Source organism: Bombus flavifrons, chromosome 12, assembly GCF_040668555.2.
Source record: "Bombus flavifrons isolate JBK064 chromosome 12, iyBomFlav1_principal, whole genome shotgun sequence".
Classification (NCBI taxonomy): Eukaryota; Metazoa; Arthropoda; class Insecta; order Hymenoptera; family Apidae; genus Bombus; species Bombus flavifrons.
In genome coordinates, this window is record NC_138453.1 from 9,448,267 (window position 1) to 9,468,679 (window position 20,413).

At 44.5% G+C, this 20,413-nt stretch overlaps 1 protein-coding gene across 2 annotated transcripts; it reads left to right on the top strand.

Moving 5' to 3' along the window:
* Window positions 1-8,722: 8,722 nt before the first annotated feature.
* LOC138185614 (polycomb group protein Psc) lies at window positions 8,723-19,656 on the top strand. 2 transcript variants are annotated; one of them, XM_069124686.1, is made up of 6 exons: window positions 8,723-9,425; window positions 13,779-13,930; window positions 14,004-14,094; window positions 14,171-14,274; window positions 14,476-14,900; window positions 15,280-19,656. In XM_069124686.1, the coding sequence occupies exons 2-6, from the start codon at window positions 13,816-13,818 to the stop codon at window positions 18,793-18,795; spliced, it is 4,251 nt and encodes a 1,416-aa protein (XP_068980787.1). In that variant the 5' UTR covers window positions 8,723-9,425; window positions 13,779-13,815; the 3' UTR covers window positions 18,796-19,656. The 2 variants fall into 2 exon arrangements, with proteins under 2 accessions (XP_068980787.1, XP_068980788.1); XM_069124687.1 differs by lacking the exon at window positions 8,723-9,425 and adding an exon at window positions 12,663-12,906.
* Window positions 19,657-20,413: the final 757 nt, after the last annotated feature.

A 20,413-nucleotide genomic window follows, 5' to 3' on the forward strand; every position in this document is an offset into this window, starting at 1 on the left:
ACAACGGGCAACCCTTTAAAAAAATTAGATGAGAAGCTTCGAGGAGCTTTGTAAAGTCTTTGTAATGTACACTCGATTCTTCGTATCGAGGCGTACCGTTTTCAATTGGAAGTTTAAATATGCAAAATACGTACCTACCACTCGTACGTCGTATCCTATAATATTAAGGGAGTTTTTATTCTACGAAGACGTATAAACTCATATCGCTGTTACTGATTTATGAATAATATATTATAGGTATTATTATCGTCCGAGATCGATACGATCGAGCGGTTTTTGAAAACATTCGGATAAAGAATAACATCGAGTGCGTTGTAAGCTCGTTGTGCGTGATATATGGCGATTTTTAATGCTGTATCGGAATTTGTACAGACTGCTCCTGTTCGTACAAGGACAGCAATAAAGATAAATACGATGATTTCAAAGAAATTTTAAACGAAACGTTTACTAGGAATCCAAATCCTACTCGAACGATCAGAATAATTCAGCGTTTCCGGTATTGCACATCGATCGAGCGTATCATACACGTTGCGTAAAAAAGATGTATGTCGATGGTGGAATGAGAGTCAAGGTGGGTATGTAAAAGTAAGAGTTTTAAACGTCTAGTCGAGATAAATACTGAAAATAGGGGAACGGTGCCAACGAGTGCGGAGGAACAATGGAGAATATCGATACCCACGATTCGCGACGAAGTCGGACGTTCGAATCTCGCTTAGGAAATTTGCATCAATTAGTTACATGGTTACGCGTGGTCGACGATATTTGGAAAAAAAGAGGGAACCACACGATTTTGAATTAGCTAATAATCAAAAAAAAAAAAAAAAAAGAACTGCCAGTTTAGGAAAACGAGGATTACATTAGAGTCACAGTTCGTTAGGATTTACGGCGAAGTAAAAGGGACCCAGATTTTTACATGTTATTTTTCTACGGCCTTTTTAAACGGAATCACGTTACGTTCAACCATCACGATCGATCGTAATTTTATCCATCGATCCGCCAATTATAAAATGCCCACGTTGAACAACTAGTAAGACAATGTTCGTTCGAACCGATGGTTTACGAAAGCGATTAACGTAGCCCACGAAGACTGCGAAGATTTTAATATCTGATTCGTTGCAAGAGTTGAATAGCTGCCATGTGACTATACCTACGTAAGTTCTACTTGAAATATTAACCCATTGTTTGGAGCAACGATCGTGTACTTGTTAACAACACGAACCGTTATGTATCGTATCTAAAGTTACAGTTCGAAAAGACTTTAACGCGCAGAAGAATAGATAGCTGCGCCACGACGAGGGATCAAGAATTCTTCTTCCAACTTGGAATATCTTGAGGACATTTCTTGAAACTAATGTGCCCCCCGGAAGAAAATAAACAGATGACGTATCGTAAGCATAGGATGTCAGAAAAGAAGAGGGGAAAAGGGAAACGAAATCGCGTCTTTGTGATCAAAAAACTTATATGCGAATGTTTCAGATTTTAAAGCAAGTTATTGAAATTAATAAGAAAACGGAACAAGTTATATTTTAACATCGCGAAACCTATCGTTCGTCGCAATTACGCGAAACCTTTGTTTGGAAACTGTAGGGATTGTAACGATAAACGTAATCGGTTGTGCTTCGAAAATATTTCCACAACTCCATGAAATAGTATACAAGTAATCGACGCAGTTATTATCAATGTCATTCTCATAAATATTAAACGTATAACGCAATACAGTATTTCCATAATAAACAAGCTGTGAGTTGTAATCGAACAAAGAACATCGATAATCACAGAGAATACAGTTGTTCAAATATTTCAAACCTTCTTCGTTCTTCATCTTCTACCTTTGATTTAACATTTTACGAAAGTTTTTCGTTGTCGCTTACGAAACGGTCCTAGGATTGCTGATTTTTCTTTCAAGCATTGCGCGCTACCCGAGCGTTATGATTGAACTTTTAAGCGACTGGAACATGTAAACGAAGCGGCGTGCGTATTGTGTTTTATCAAAATCGACAGGAAGAAAATCGAAAATTACCGTAGATTAAGTCTGCAAAATAACCCAGGCTATAAGCGCGTATATTACTTACTACCTACTTATATATCTAATATCATTGATCGTTCGAGTATCTAATTATCCATGTCATTATCGCGAGGTTGTGCGCGTTTAAAAACGTCGCCTTACATCTTGCCGACGAATAGTAATCGGCAATGTTTGTTATCGCTAATTAGCTAGCGTTTACTTTGATGTTTTGTTAAAATTGTTTTTGAGAATCATGTTACATGAAGTGTACGATCCATTGCTCGTCAATAAATCGTGATGTGTATAATCATAATCAAGCGTACGTATTACCTCGTCCTCTTCCTTTAACGTTACCCCGTTGAACATCGCGCAACTAGTACGTGGATTATACGAAATAATAATCGAAAGGTACTTCGAAGATCAGCGAGTTTTATCGTTCACGCGATACGTTCAATTAAACGTGATTTAGAAATTACGCAAAGACAGACGGGCGAACTATTTAGTTCTTCACGATACGAGTGTTAATTCGATGTCTCCTCCACATACACGCCATTTTTGCGTTCGGATGGAACCAAGCAGCCCTTCGAGCGAGGTAAGTACACAGCTGGTGGAACATCGTAAACGTAAAAATAGACTAACGATATAATCGTTCGTAAATACCAATACGATAGAAAACGAGTCATTAACCGAGTTCCGATCTAATACGATCTTAATACAAATATCTTAAAATATCGGGGAATATCAATAGAACGAAATAAGTAGAGAATGGGTCAAGAAAGCTTGGTAATTGCAGTGGCCGGACGTCCCATAAACGATCCTCGTGTTACTTTACCTTTGTGAAATGGCGGAAATGGGGATTTGGAAAAAGTATAGCACCCTGGTAAGTTATATCAACTACCTGGAAGAATAAATACTTTGGTTTGCCGATCAGCACAGCAACCACCGGTATAAGAAATAAGAGAGAAGCGACAGAGGATGCGAATACTGTATAAAGTCCTATAAATGACCTTCGTTACCTTCGGCCCAGGTAGAAGGTAGGGAACGAAGGTAAGAAGATAAGGAGGGTACAAAGAATGCCTACCTTCGACAACCTACATTAGGTACGGGAGACGTGGAGTCAGCCTGCGGCCGCGGGCCACGGAAACTCGACCGCTGATTGGCTACAACCTCCCCCAGGGAAGTGCGTCGTGAGCGTCGGAAGTGAAGAGGGGTGAGCGTGCCTAGAGCGAGCCGTTTGTACACGAGGCGGAAGGTCGGTCCCCGTAGAGGATAATGGCACGATCACCGAGACCTATCCGACCCTGTCCCTGCGCATCGTGTGCTACAGCCTATCGAGGTAATCGCATCTTTCTCTCTCTAATAACCCGCTTCTCCTTCTTTCTCCCTGATGCTCTTCTGATTTCGGTCTCCCTCTTTTCTTCTCGCACCCTGTGGCCCCGGTCGGTCGCACTAATGCCGCCACCTCTTCGATCCCTCCACCGATCCTGCCGTTTCGTCGCGGCCTGCCCTTGTCGCCCTCCGTCCCACCGAGCTATCCTTTTACTGGCTTCTGTTTGCGCGTACAAGCTCGCATCGAACACGAACAAAAGAGAGAGAGAGAGAGGGGGGGGAGAGAGAGAGACGAAAGAAAACGAAAAATACCCGACGAGGGGTGGATGAACAGAGAGGCGGCTGGAGGAAAGAGACAGAGGGATAAAAAGGGGAGGATAGATAGAGAAAAAAAAAGAAAGCGGGGAAAGCGCAAGCGAGACGCTATGAATCGGATGTAAACGAAGAGAAAGAAGGATGGCCGTATAGGTAGAAGGGTAGACGAGGAAGGAGAAACACGGAGGAAAGGGAAGGGTGGGACAGAGGAAGACAGATGCGTCGGAAAAGAGAGAAAACGTACACGCGTATCTATACGAACGGCACACATAGAAACGGGACGCGAGTGCATGTCGTGTCATCGACTACGAGGGATACGCACACACTCGTCCGCACCCTCCTGCTGCCGAATGTAGTAGAGAATGAATAATGTACCCACGTACAGTCGATGTCAGGAGGGGCTCCAGGGAATGTAAGCATCGGCCCGTCCCCTCCGACGGCTTTGTAGGCCGTTTATCGAAACGGCGTGGCCGTCTGCGACAGGATTGCACGTAGGCGATCGTAGGATGCCGCCGTTCAGGCTGGCGCTGGCACCTACCACGGACTCGAACGCGTTAACGAATCGATCAATGGATCGTTTTCTTGGTCTTCGTGAAAAACATTTTCAAAAGAGCTGTTTTCAGCAACGTGACTGTATGTTACTCGTAGGATCGGTAATCGAGATGTCTACGACGATTTACGGCTGTAGGCAGGATCGTTGGTGCGAGGTAAAATTAAGTCAAAGATAAGCGGAATACGAATGATTTCGCTAAATCGGCAATATGATAAAGCAAGCAAGTTGGATAGAGCAGCCCTCGTTCGCGAAACGTTGCACGAGGGAGTGGCAGAGAACCTTAATGACTCGTTTTCGATCGGCACACGCAAATAGGTGGAGTAGCAGGAGGCGAACGAAGGAGAATCGGCGTCACGCGGCTCCACGAAACACGTGGAAAATTTCCCAAAAGCGTATATCGACCGATAACGCAGCGCAGGCTCACTGGGGATCCTGTATACGTATACCAATGTATATCCTCCGACTAAATGTTGAGATCGGGCCGCCCACGTATCACCTACAGGTTCTATGCACGAAGAAGGGAACGATTCGCGGAACGATCGACAAAGAACGAGCCGAGGAAGCGGAGAAAGGATCAAAGGAAGAGACAGCTACGGAGCCCATCTAGCGGCGTCTCATTCGCTCGTGATTCCAGCCGCGTTCCACAGCTAAACGACCGACCATCCGTCCAAGCAGTCCTGGTGGGGATAGCCCTCCAAGGGATCCTTCCAGAGAAAGCTTCGGGAGGAAGCCTACGGCCGCTGTTTTCGAACCATGTATGCCAGAGGGGAGATCTGTAGGGCTCGATGGATCGAGGGGAAGGGAACGCACACGCACCATGCGAATATTTTTGTCGGCATCCTCCAACTGTTTGGGAAGCGGTAGAAGGGGGAACGGTTCTTAAAGTACACCCAGGGAGTGTCAGGATTGGAAGGTCGATTGCCGTGGTGGGAGTATGCTGTTAGTTGCCTCATAGCTGACTGGTGTAATTAAAAACGCCCGTAATTAATATTTCCTCGTCATCCGAGATTCGTCATCGGTTTTTCACCGGCGATCTCTTCCCTGGAATCCGACTTGCCTCGCGGACTTCTCGAACCTTGACCCTCCGCGAATTTAAAAACGTTCGCGTACCGTAACATCCAGTTGGTGGAATCTCTCTTTCGCTGGATAGGCGATGCAACGCATCGATGCAGCGTGCACGAATGCGAACGTACTCATTGTTCGGCATGGAGATTAATTATGCATATTGTCACGGTGCATTGAATGCTCGACAAAGACGACGCCGCCGGCTTCGTCTTAATACATCGTACTAGCGTACCTACGTTCTAAACTTTCCAAACGATTAGCTCTTCCGTTCGCAACTTACGAAACCAGCTCTTCGACTACCGCTGTATTACCGCCATTTTGGTTCTCATCGATCTAACCAGCCGAATTCTCCAGTCTTTCGTAACACGTTGCGTAACGTTCGTTTTCCGCGTGTATCGTTCACAAGATGCTCGTCCATTTTATTTTCAAGACCCGTATCATCGGATCTCCAATCGTTGGCGATTCGTTCTAACGATATCGCGAATTCACATCGTCCTGCTACCGACATCATCACCGATCATCCGCCGAAACTGTCACGCGCTGCTGCCGAGCGATACATTTTTCCAAGGCCAACGTCGCTGGATTTTTAACGATGATCTCGAGGAAGGTGACGTCTACCGGTGTCCCTGGTGAGACGAAAGCGTTGGCGGATTGAAAGATTATTCGACGGCGCAAGCGCGGCGTACGTGCAAATAGCGAGCTGGTGCACGTCACGGAGATCTGTACGCTGTACTTGCACACGAAGACTCGCATTCGGACACTTAGGTACGCAGATGGGAAAGCAATCCTAGAACCGATATATTTGCATGTGCTCGCGATAATTTATGACCTGTCGCCTGTTCCTGTTCCATGCCGACGTTCGAACCCGAAAAAATTGACCCTCCGGAGCAGAAAAGTCGCAAATTGTTAGACCAAACAAGCAAACAACCAGCCGATCGGACCGAGCTATACCGTTATCTCGAGTTTGCTTTCGAATCTTTTCGGTCCTTCGAGACCTCTGCGAGTCAAACTTTGCCTTTCGTCTTCTACGACAATGCGTTCGTTTTCGTGTATGACATACGATCGAAGAATAAAGCTACGATTATTATCAGAGAACAAACGTTCGGACGAACTGTCGTTCTGACGACCGAAGCATCCACAGATCCAAATTATATGCACGAGAATCTGTCGCAGTTCGATCGTTCTGACTCTATCCACCGTAACAACAGCCCAAATCCGAAGAATCAAAGTCGAACACTTGTATATACGGTAGATCTTCGTTTATCTGAATGTAATTTTAATCAATGGCCGACTAAATGGACTCGCCTATGTAAGTTGACGAGTATTCGCTTGTTCGAACGTGTAGTCCTATTACACGAGCGAAATATCATAAGTAGTCGAGAGAATCGGTGGGATCCTGTTATGACAACTCCGATTACATAAATTACGAATTATGCGAACGAGGTTTTACTGTAAATGGAAAAGTTGCACGAAAGTGTACGAACACTAAGTAACAGTAGCCTGCGACGTTTCGACACGATAAGAAAGGGAACGGACGTGTGATTAAATGTTGGCTACGATTAGAAACTAGATTAGATTACGATGCTGACGTACCTGCGCTTGTTTTCGGAAGGGACCAAAATGGCGGAGTTTACAGCACAGTAAGCGTCATCGCGGCGGGACAAACATTCCTCGGGTTTCTTATACAGGGAGGTAAGCAACAATGGCCCAAGGTAAAAGGTACTGCTAATTCTGGACAGGTTGAATGAGTAAATTTATTACCGGTCCAGGTAGCACGGAACGATATAGGATATTCGTCAATTGCCATGCCTGTTGCTGAACTGTGAACCGGTCTTCCTTTTGCAATTTTTCTCTGCATATTCGTAAAACTATCGTTCCTTAAAGCCATCCCGTTCCTTTCAAACTTCCAGGTCGAGTACGTAACTTTTACTTTATACCTTCTCTTAAATTTTTTGTCCTGTTGGTCTTTCGACGAGTGCGTAAAGAAATAAACTTTTAACATCTACATCAAGTCAGGAGACGGAGTTGTTAATCAAGAAGCCAGAGCAGGATGAATAAGACATTTTACAACACTCGTCACTTTTTAAAAGAAAATTGTCCCGTGGCAGGCAACGCGTTTTTTTCTTTTTTCTTCTTTTAGCGACGTGCAATATCAAAGTTCTTAACCGATGGAAGACTGATACTAGGTACGAACAATTTCGGCGCGCTTGGCGCATCTTCCGAGAAATTTTGCCGTGACAAACGCGAAAACGCTCATGATCGACGTACACGCGGCGATTCGCGATAGAAACGGTTTCGTGGAAAAAGACAGACAGGTATTTTTACAAATCGGAAATGGACACTGCGTCGTAAAATCTCGCGGAAAATTTAAAATGAAATAAATACCAGTTACTCGAAACTGGAATAACCAACGTATCATGACACTCGGCGCTCGTGAAATTAACATCCGTAATAAAAGTCCACGGGTTTCCTCGTAATCTATCTGGTTTTATCCGGGGGATTGGTGGCCCATTGGTCGGTAGCGCGGCGAGTGCACGCCAGCCGACACTGGTTTTCCAACGTAAACGGGTTTATCGCGCATTTATTCAAACACACGCGGAAATCCATCTGGCTCCGAAGTCTCGAGTACCGATTTCCGTTACTGGCGCGCTGTAATTGGAGGTTACGAGATAGAGGAGAACGATCAAAGAAGAAGAGAGGCGAAGAATCGGGGCTGGCGAGCCAGGGGGTCGTTTCTGCGATCGCGGTAAAACGAAAGAGAATGATCAGAGAGATACGCGGAAAGAAAGAGAGGAGGAAACGCGTAGAACGTACGAAGAGAGGGGTAGCGAACGAGAAGGGTGAGGTATCGGTGTACGAATAGAGGGGAGTTCGTAACCCGGCTGGTAACGCGACGCGATCCTCGATGGGGTGAAGGGGGAGTAGTCGACTCGTTGGTGTGCTCGGTGTAGTGCACTAGTGTCGGTACGTACCACTCCGTAAGAGAGAGGAGGGGTGGTCAGAAGCGCGCATAGAGGAGTGAAGAGAAAAACGACTCGTACAGGCAACGAGGCAGGCAGGCAGGCAGGCATGCAAGCAGACAGGCAGGCAGGCAGACAGGCAGGCAAAGCAGACGAGTCGAGCGAGCCAAGCCGGCACAGGCCAGGCAGGCTAGGCAGAGGCTAGTGAGGCGAACAGCCGAGCAGAGACACGGTGTACTCGCAAAGGGGCAGGAAAGAGTCGAAGCAAGGGAGCGAGACAAGGAGAAGAAACGAGAAGAGGGAGAAGAGTAGAGAAGAGAAGAGACGAGTAAAACGAAACGGCAGGCGTAGCGAGGAGCGTGTAGAGCCTGGAGGACAGGAGAGAAAGAGTATGGAGGGGGTGAAGGTGGAGTGCAGAAGGGGAGCGCGGCAAAGGGATGCAGGGACTGGCATTGAGGGGCAGGAGAGGGGAAAGGGCATATCCTACTCGGGGTTTCAGTTTAGTTTGGCGTGAGTCGCCGTGCAGTTCGGTGTTTTGTATGTTGCTGCGATCGTTTTACGCTCGATGTCGTTCATTTCCGCGGTTTAGTTCCATAAAACGCCGCACACTGTTCCGCGGCGCCTTTGTACGGACTCGTCGTATTCCTGACTAGTAGTGTACTCGTCGTTGCCGTTGTCGTTACCGTCGTCGTTACCGTCGTCGTCATCGTCGTTGTCTTCGTCGTGGTCGTGGTCGTGGTCGTCACCGTGGCCGTTGTGATCAGAACTGTTCGATATCGTATCGTTTGACTATTTTTCTTCCCCACTTCCCCCTCTCCGAGAGCTTGATCAGGCCTGTGCCGTCGTAGTTTCGGAGGCTGGTGTGTACGGTCGGCGGTAAGGTGAAAGTAAATCCCGTCGAGAGCTTACTCGAATGCCAGGGAAGCTGATCGTACGTCGCGAAATCGCGTACAGATCGAGCACGCGACGTCGCCGTTGTTGCCTGGACAAGCCGCATCTCGACTCAAGAAAAAGTGGATATTCGCACCCGAACCTAGTACCAACGTCGCGTTTCCTCTACGCTATCGTTCGACCACCAACGATACGGCATCGCATTGTGTACGTACGCGGCCAGTATGCTCCACTACCATAGAGGATAGCGTTAGCTACTCCGATTCTCGTATGCGTGTTGCCGCACATACGGCTCGCATGCTCGCACGTAAGTACACGCACGCACACTCTACCACCCAATATAGCGCTTTCCACCAAATACGCTTGTGTGCATGTATAGACCTACTCGCCGGTTGAATGCTGAGAAACAACAGGGAGAAACAGGGAGGGGAAAGGAGCGAGTGAGACGGAAAGACAAGAAAGAAAATACGAGAGCGAGACGGAGAGGGCGGTTTCCTCCATCTTTTTCTCCCTCCTTTCCCTCTTTTTCTGTCCCGCTCTTGCTCTTCCCCTCCCTTTCTCTTGGTTACTACTCGTTTGCCCCTCTCCTCGTTTCTATCCTCTTGCGACTGTTCCATCTTTCTTCGACTAGTACGCGCTGTCTTGCTCCCGTACGCCAACTCGTGTATTTATGCGTTTTCTCATATTCGCGCTGCCTCCTCTTTCGTCCTCGACGAAATCGCTCGGTATGCGTTCGCGATACGCGCGACGATGGAATAAACATCGACTCGGTGAACATCGCCGGTTTCTCAGGCGGTTAGCTAGCACGCGATAGGAGTATCGGCTCCCTGTTCCGTCTGCCTATCCGCCAACTTTTCTGCCCGCCTTTCAGAACACCAGACCCTAGCAGTACGCTATTGTCCGAAATCGAAGGTAACGGTAAAGCTTTTCACTGAGAAAAAAAAAACTCGTCTTGCCGCTTTCGTCGCGGCACGGTCGCATTTGCGATCGCGCGAACCCCTCCGTCGTCTACGATACACGAGGAAACGTGTCTCTACTGATTAATCAGCTGGCTGCCTCGACAACCAGATCGCCGTGAAACGCGGAATACCAAAGCAACGGGAACAATAGGCGGGAAATTCCTGCCGAAGCGACGGATGAAATCAAGTTCGAAGACCTTTTGCTCGAATCTCCCGTTTCGCGGTTCATCAATTAGAAACTTTGTACCGTCGCGTGATCCAACGCAACGCCTATCGTATAAGCTGACAAATCGATCGAAAATATGCGATTGCCCAATCGTTTTCGATTCCACCGCGTCTCACAACCAATTTCACAAAGGGAGACGAACGTTCGCGAGCCTCGAATATTTCGAGAGGATAGAATTCTTTTTCCCTGGACGACCGGCCGGCCGATCCAATGCCTTTCTTTCGCGATCTCTGTAGACGGTCGCTAGGTTACTTCGAATCACGGTCTTCCGCACAGTAGGGTCGTCGTCTCCCTACTCTCCTTTCTCGGGGTACGAGCCTATACAAGCGACGATAGAGGGATCGGAGAGCAGCTGGGGGTCTAATCTGTAACGCGCGTAACGCCTGATAAGACTACTAAAGTTTTGCAAGAGAAAATGAGAGATCCAAAACGAGGGCACGCTCGTGTGCATTCTGTTGGAAGAACGATCTCTTAACGAGCTTCCTCGTTTTACTCCTTCTAGCACGTCTTACCAACGTGTAACGTGTCGCGAAATGAGTACCAAAAAGGTAACACGGCAAGAAGAACGTTCTGAAAGGTTTTTCGACGAACGAAGCGCGCAAGTATTCTTATTTTCGTATAAAATATCTCATAGCGTGAAAAAGTATCGTAGTAGTATCGTAAATCGCAACGATCGAAGGGCTCGTAAAAATGAATCTTGTCCGTGTTTGTCTCTTTTTAAGAATACCTACTCTAACGTCTTTCATTTCTGCTCGGAACCTTTTGATTTTCAAATGAAATTTGAATGCTACGGACAAGCTCGAAGGGAATTTGAAAACGTATATAGAACACGAGATTTATCATTTATCATATTGTCACGAGATATTTATTACGAGCGTACAGTTCGCACAGATCCATCGAAGCATCTCAACGGTGAATTATTCATCGTATTGCATCATGCTGTATCGATACATATTGATTCTTCATGTAAGTTTAGAACAAATGTATTCCTACATCTTGGAATTAGTTTTATAATTTCTAATTTATCCAAATTCGTCATCCGTCGAACGATCGTGACAAATAATCATCCTGCAACTTTGAAGAAAACTACAAACTTCCCGATACACCTTGTAGAACGTTTGAAACTCGAAATGGCAAACATCAGCGTTAAAATCGTCGACGCGTCTATTTTACCTTCGCTGTGTGAAAGTTTCACGATCATCGTCGAATATTAGTTTCGATTCGGGGCGATATTATCCCTCTTGCTATCGCCACTTGCGACGCCATTTGAGAATTTCTCTTCTTACCGAGCAGCTCGATATAAATAGACACCGATATACTAGACACCGCAGAACGCGTGACGTGTAGCCAAGGCGGGCCGATTCGCTATTTAAATATTCTTAATTGATATCCACGGGGATAAATAGAATGGATGCTCGTCTATTTACGATCTTTCTCCTTCACGAATACACCGTGGTCGTTCGAAACTCGGAAAAGTCTAATAACATCTCGTTTGGAAGATCGATCCGATCGTTGTGTACAGGCCTTTACTTAGGCGCGTCCCTTACATTCGCGACACGTGCTGCACTCGGAGAATAGTCGCAGCAAAGTGTCCAAGCGCAAACGAACGTGCACGATCGAACGAGAACTTACGAGATCCGCAAGAGACTGGCATAGAACGAGATAAAACGGGAGAAACAGACTCAGAGAATTTAAAGATCCTCTTTAGTTTCTATCTCTGTGACGACTGCGTGAAACGACGTCGTTAACTTGTTGACCGGGCAAGACGAATTGGCACGTCGTTCGAATAATATCTTTATCTAGATTTGCCCCGTCTTTTTACCTACGAAGGTTACAGTTCGATGTTTCTCCGAATCAGCTCGTCGTTTGGCTGTTAATTTTTAACAGCGTAATTATAGAAACTCGTGCTTAGGAGACACGCCGTTTAACAGGTTAACCCATGTAGATTCGCCGTGGCAAACGCAATGACGAGCAACGTTACGAATTGAACGTAATTCTCCGCCATATCGTTCCGTCCTCGAGATCTCGTTCGTACACGGAGACCGGCCAAGACGCTTAGGATTCGCAGAACGATCTGGAAACGAGCGAGGCTAATTTCTTGGCAACGATAGCGATAGCGCCTAACCGACTTATCGCTGGCTCTCTGCGAAATACCACGATATTCGATCAATACGTGCAGGTATTCGACGCACAGGGTGCACACGCGTTTCATTCGCGTGGAAAGGGGCTGCTGTTTGGCGGTTTCACCGCGTCAGTCGGCGACTGGAAAAACTGAAAGGACGAATTTTGAAACGGGGAGAAAGCACCCGTATACCTACGGGTGGTTGAAACCTAAATGGAGGGGAGAACGAGGCAACAGGATTCTACCTACCTGAGAAACCTTCGGGAAAGTGGCCTAAACACTGTGACACGGCCCAACCGTCTCCTATGTCATGCGATTTATCTGCGAAACTAGCGAATTATCGTCGTGAGCGTTTCGTTATCGTCGCTCACGGATGAGCCAGCTGCTCTTCGAAAGAAAACACCGCATAACGATAAATACATATCGCATTTGGAATTCTAATCTATTTGTTTCGTCGTTCGAAGTACGAGTTAGAGTATAGGTACGTGAGTTCCATTTTGATGGAGGAAAAATGCTTCTAATGCAGTTTTTCTACATAACCAAGATTCCCTCTTCTTTTTTTTTTTTTTTTTTTCCTAATAAAAACCATCACGGGTGTAGGATTTCCTTCGATACTTTTCGAAGGAGATTAGCGCGTAACGATAAATACGCGTTCGGGACTCTAATCCATTTGTTTCGTTGATCAAGGAACGAGGAAGAATGCACGAGATGCATTTTAACGAGGGAAAATTACACATGCTATAGCTTACGAAAGTATTCGAACACTTGTAGCAACTTCTTACGATCAGCGTTACAAGGAGATCCGACTATCGCGATTATATTGGTAAAGTTTGAAACAAATCTGAAGCTATATATCGCGTTAAATACCTTGCAACTGTTATACTTGCATCTTCAGATCGCTTTCGATCGATACAATAACGTTCGTCGTGTTAATCGTGTTAGACCGTGTCTCGCTCTAGTACCGACCAAGTATCAAAATGTTTTATGAAAATTTTTCATGACTAATATTTTCAAACACGTAAGTTTCAACGATCCTTTACACCAAATTTTCCCTCGTGCTTTAAGGCAAAATTTTCGCCAGTATCGAGATCGACATTTTTGGTGATACTTTGGCTTTTCGAAAAACGGTCGAGCACGACAAGTACGTAACGCATTTGGTATTCTAATTTCTCGAGATGACGAGAAAACAATGTCGGCAAGGTGATCTATACGCACACTAGCTGTTTACACGACCAAGATTCTCCTCTAAGATTTTAGCGAATTATAGTATTTGTGGATAGACACAAGATTGACTTTTTCCACGTTGTTGACTTACGTCGAAGGTATTACATGAAACTGTGTTTATCGTTGCAGGTACTATCACCGACAATTCGGTGGCGCAATAAGAAAAATGTCGGGAATGGGTAAAAGGACGTATCTTCGCGAGGTGAACCCCTACCTTATTTGTCCGTTGTGCATAGGATATCTTATAGACGCGACTACCGTCGTCGAGTGTTTACATTCGTGTAAGTAAATTTAATCGAACTGGAATTATATTCTGTAGAGCGGATAATGATACGTTGGTTTTTCTCTGTTTAGTTTGTAGGAGCTGTATCCTCAAGCATCTCAACAAGGAAGCTCACTGTCCTTCTTGCAAACATGTTCTCAACAAAGCCAAGCCGAACATAAAGTAAATTGCCGCATGACTGGCCTTGATATTCAAAAATCTCCAAATTTTCTATCCACTGAATGATTTTTATTTTCAGAGCGGACAAGGCGTTGCAGGATATCGTGTACAAATTGGTACCCGGACTGTATCACAAAGAAATGCGCAGAAGAAGAGAATTTTACAAAAAACATCCTGAACATGGTAAGACTATTCCTTGCGAGTCGATTACGTCGCACGTGTATCTCAATAGCGTCGCGAATGAAAATAATTCGTAGCCTTGTTGCAAAACCGTATCAGAGTACGCCAAGGTTTTTGAAATACACGCGCGTTACGTCTCACGTTTTATATTTATGCATGCTGTATTTCTTGGAAATTATCTCAATATGTAAATATTTTATACAGCGGATTTAGCGACACCGGAACAACGCGGAGAAGACGTGAGCGGAAGGTTGATCTTCGCTCCAGAAGACGCAGTTAGCTTAAGCTTAGAATATCTACCGCCTGGGGCAGATCCTCTGACCATCCTTCTTAGCACTAACGACGACACCAACAACTCGAACGCATCTAACAATCAAAGTAATAGCAGTAACAACGGTAATAATAATAGCAATAGCAACGGCATCGGCAATCACAGCGCAAATACAACAAGTAACAGGCGCTACCTTCAGTGTCCGGCACTTGTGACTATCGCGCATTTAAAGAAATTCCTAGCTTTGAAATACAGCGTCGATATGACGAGATACAACATCGAAATTTGCCATCGACGTGCCCCGCTTCCGGAACACTGGACCCTCATGGACGTCGCTTACATTTACGCATGGAAAAGGGTAAACTATAGCCAATTTCAATTACCGAATATTTTAACACGTTGGTTGGCACACTGTAAAGTTCACTTCTCTCAAGATGTAAAAGCGTGTTCAAGGTACGAAACGACGGTACACGAAATTCGATTTAGTTGCTTCGACCAAATTAAAGCATTAAAGCATCGTTCTATATCGATGAAGCACAAACATTCTTGATACGTCAATTACGTTATCTAATAGCCATAATACCTAGAAGTATTTTGTCAACGAGTAAATCGCGATATATTGTGAGAAGCCAGTGTGTCACGTGGCAACGTGTTAAACGTTTCAAAAGATTTTTTGGATAGTTCGATTACGAATATTTCGACTACTCTTTCTTAACGTTTGACAATTTTATTTTCAGAACGCACCGATGCGATTTTTTTACCGAGTAGCGTTGGAAGAGCAGAGATTAGAGGCACCTCCTCATGACAGGCCATCTACCCCAGGTTTAGGTGCTAGTTTGCCTCCTGTTGACGCAGTAACACGGGATGACGATAACTCGGAGAATCCTGAGAACAACATGGAATCTAAGCCGGAAGCAGAGATTTCGAACGATACTGAGCAGAAACCTGCGTTGGACAATCAGAGCAAAGTTTCGAACGAGAAACCGCGCTCTCAGAGTGATCAAGCGCCCACGAATGAGACCAAGGAAGCGACTAGTAAAGAAGAACAACCGTCGAGTACGCTAACAACATCGACAAGCGCGACGTCGACGACGGTTTCTGTAGCATCGACAAATAGCACATCGACGACAACGGCAACCGACACGACTGCCTCGTCCACGTCCACATCCTCGTCCACGTCCACGTCCACGTCCATGTCCATGTCCACGTCCACGTCCACGTCCACATCCACGTCAAATAGCGAAACTAAACAAATTAAAACACCTATTAAAATATTGAAGAATCCAGACGGAAGGTACGAAGTCTTAAGAAGCCCGCCAGGTAGTTGGAATTCGAAAGAACAGAGTGCTAGGAGTATCGAAACGAAACCATCGAATCCAGAATTTAGTGTCGTGAGTATAGGCAGTGGTCAGAATTCGAACGGAGTGAAGATCACGTTGAAGCAATGTACACCGAACAATTCGAGTCCGAACAAGCCGAAAGTTATCAGCAACGTGTTGCTGCATTGCGGTCAGGTTGACAAAGATAACCCTGATTCGTTAGTGATTCAGCAGCTTCACAGAGATAAAGAGAAACGTCAGACAGAGAAGCAGGAGAAACAAAAGAGGAGGGTAACTTTCGTGGAACGATCTGTCCCTGAGAAGACAGTGGCCACTAACGCGTTAAAGAGTATACAGAAGAAACCAGGGGAACAGCAGGAGAAGAAACAGTTCCTCCAAGGTTTTCAATTGACAGCCAGGGAGTCAGCATCCGAAATGGTTTTAGAGTCTTCCTCTAAGTTTAACGAAGCGAATACCAACAATGAGACGAATGAGACGCGAAAGAAGGGCAATGCCACGTCGAAGAAGGAGGACGGTATAGCGACAGAGACTGTGAATAACGTAAATGAGAACTCAAAGAATAAGAGTAACAACGAGAACATTGGGGTAAATGCGAGTGGGAACGCTGCGAGTGCGAGTAAACGGGTTGCAACTATGGCCGGAATTGGCAACGCGCGAGTGAATGCAAATAAACAGTGCAGTGACGTAGATATGTGCACATTTGGATACTCGAAGAATACGAACGTAGGTATGAACATCAACGTAAATAGCAATCCCGCGAAGATGGATGTGTATACGTTTTCCAACGACCCACCGGTAGTTCCCGCGGGAGCTGTGAAAAGGAAATGTCCGCCAGGCCTACCGATCTTAGATATCAAGAAAAAGAAGCAACAGTATATTTCGAGCCAAGTGCCGAAGAAACAAACTCAAGTACATCCGCCTGCAGTCGTGCAAAACAACACCAAGTCACCTCGAAAACTTCCAATGGAGCACGTTATTTCGACGAAACGAGCCGCGAACATAATCGGAGAAGCTGGTCCTAGTCGAGCACCCACGACACCAAGTTCGAAACCTCCGCCGACTCCGGTACTTTCCAACGACACAAGGAATATATTAGACGGTTGCGGATTGAACATTCCTGCGAGCCTCAGTATAACTCTGACAGCGCCAAAATCACCCGCTAACAATGCTGGATTTACCGAACCAAATGATTCCAAAGATAATCGAAAGAATACGCTGGGAAAAGTAAGTCCCAGTATAACTCTTAACGATAGATCGGTCGATCCACGAGTACTGAAAGCCTTGAAGACGGGACAGATTAGAATGCCCGCACCGTCGAAACCAAGGCAGCCTAAGCAATCGGAACGCGATGCGAACCAACAACGGCAGACGTCGTCCGCTAAACGAGAAAGGGACCAGGAATCGAGAGACATTTTGGACCTCAGCGGAGGGAAGAAGATGGACATACATCCGTTAAGAATACCACAGCCAGTGACGAAACTTAAAGCAAAATCGACGATCAGAGAAATACCAAATATCTCGGATCAGGGACAAGTTGTAACGCTCGTTGGTGGCCATAGATATTATCGTGCGCCACCAGGTTCTTTGACTCCAGCAGCGCATAGAGTGAACGATTGTCCGCTTCCAACACCTTCGAGAACACCAGTTTACGCTCCTGGATTCTCCAGTCCTTTAAGCAACAGCAGGTACAACACAAATCTTTCATCCGTTTTTCCCAGTCTGCAAAGTCTGTATGCCTTGAGCCAAGCACCGAATCTTCAGCAGTTTCAGACAGACGCGAGGCTAAGGCTACCTCGAGGGACGGACACTAATTCCACCATATCTAACAACGATAATCGAAATATGAACGCTAATGTATCCGGGAAAAGTCATCTAGCTGCCCAATGCGCGCCAGTGAAACCGGTAAGATCGTCTGTGGCGCCTTTGGCTGTTGCGATAACTAAACAACAACAACAATCGAACGATAAATCAACGTGTATAAACAAATCTGTCTCGAATGAGATTAGTAAAACACCTGTGTTTCGCGGTAACGAATCTCTCGACTCCACGGAGTCTGGTCAACAATTGTCCGTCCAAACCAAGTACTCGTTGGCCGCGGAAGCTAATAATCGATACTCGCCGCGAGCTACCAATAACAGCAACATGAACAACGAAAACAAAACGTCTACTGAAGCGACTCGTGATTCTAATTTGGAAACTAGTAACGATACGAGAAAGGAACCGGACAATTCGTCAAGGCAGACGCCTCATCGCGAAGCAGCCAGTCCAAGAGTATCATCTACGGCTTCTCCATCACCACCACCCGGAGATACTAACGCGAATACGATTAACGAAACTACCAGCGGTCATACCGATAATATAAACACCGTTTCTAATGGAATAGACAATGATCTACCTGCACCGAGTCTGACGAAGAAGAACAACATAGGTGCGGAGGTATCGAGTAGCAAATCGCCTGCTAGTCCAGACTCTAGTTCGGTAACTATCGAAAGTCCTTCCAGCAAAAGCTGCACCACGGTGGAACAAGGATGTCCTTCTCCCTCACAAACGTCAGATACGGTCAAATCATCAGAGAATTCGACAAAGGTTGAGAATAACGTCACAGAAGACACGACGAACGATAACGAAAACAAAGCTTCCACCGAGCAACCTGCCACGAAACAATTGACTTCGGAGATTTTTCAAAAAAGGTTTCTAGCTGCGTTTCCTTCTAACGAATGGGCAAATAACCCGATAGCTGCGGAACACTTAGGCAACTTCTTGAAAAGTTTGAACGCGTCGATCAAATCAGAGAATAAAATGGATAGCAGGGGATCGGAGAAGGTCGAGAGCCAACTCGCGTGCAACGATGCAACGCGTTTAAATAACGAAGTGTCATCGAAATCTCGAACAGACGTTACCGAATCATCGTAAATACAAGCATTGATTTAAAGATGAATCGAACACTTCCTGTTTAAACGAAGAATACATCAGCTACATCACTGCCAGATACCAATGTAATGTTATCGAATGACTCTTAGCGTGGATATGAGTACCAATTTCTAAATAATTGAAATGCTTTAAGGTCTTATTAGGGGAATGCGGCATACGCATGCCGTACAATACAGGGAAAATACAGCACAGATGCTGGAAATTTTATTTTTTCAAATTTTTTAAGGCCATACATCCCTCAAGAAATTTTATCCATATGTGTAGTTGCTTTGTCGAAACGACAATGTTCCACGAGTCGCTCGATTTCAACTAAAAATATCATTTTAAGTGATTAATGGACAAAAATATGTTTGTCAAATATGATTGATATTATTCGTAGATTGATTTTATTTCTAATGTGAAAATTGTTCCTACTTCGGTCCACACTATGATTATGCGAAAGCAGAACGTTCATCGAAGTACCTCGCAATTGCGTAAAAATTCGTTGTCAAGATTTTAATTTTCGATTGTTCAAACTCCATGATTGATTACGTGAAACGCAAAGCTACGAACGCAACGAAACGAAACGAAAAATCGAATAGCCGATACCGAACTTGCTTTCCTATTCGTTTAACAATTATAAAACGTGTACGTAATAAGAAACACAGGGACCGAAATTAAAAAAGAAAAGAAGTCGAAGAAACTAGATACAATTATTTGCGTAACGTATGAATGATATCTATGCTGTTGTTATTTCATTATTTACTTTTGCGTTACGTTTTACTATGAGTTATTATTATGTATATGTTGTATAATAATTGTTATGTTATGCGACTGTATTATATTATATATATTATTTCTTTATATGTATATATTTATTGCGCCGATATGTCGTCCTTACAAGATGTGCGCAAAATCCTATTACTTTGTAAGATTCAATTTTAATCGATCGAAAATTCGTGTGAATGTACATCGTTCAAATTTTAAAACACAATTGCATGCATGTTGATTTTTAAATGACAAGAAACTGACATGTAATAACAAAAGGATATATCATTATATACTTAAACTAAAAATCGTTATAGTTCTATTTATTACCCTTCGCCGACGACTGAACGTGACACGCGTTTCAAATACTTTATAATTGCGCGGGCATTTTACAACATGGCATCGTATAATGATCTACATCATAGATCATATGAATATTTACAATATTCGTACAGATATAAAAAGACACTCACCGATTCCCGGTGAATATTGCTTTCGTAGAACAATAATAGCACTGACGAGGTAATTGTCCTGCAACAGAAAAATAAACAAATAATATTTAAAAACTTTATAAACTTTCGTAACTTATGAATTTTCAAAGATTTAAATATACCCTCGGTAGAAGCTTTCTCCTAATTTAATATAAAAAGAATACAATATTTTGACTTTTATTTGATATGCAAGTCGTATATTCAATTATATTTTACCATTCTACAACTTTATATTTTAAACTTTCCAAAGCAGAAATAAAATAAATTAATAGATATTTCAGTGAATTTTATATATTGTAAATTTATTATAACGAGAATAATACGAAACGTATTTTTTAATAAAAATGCTTGACAAAGTCGAA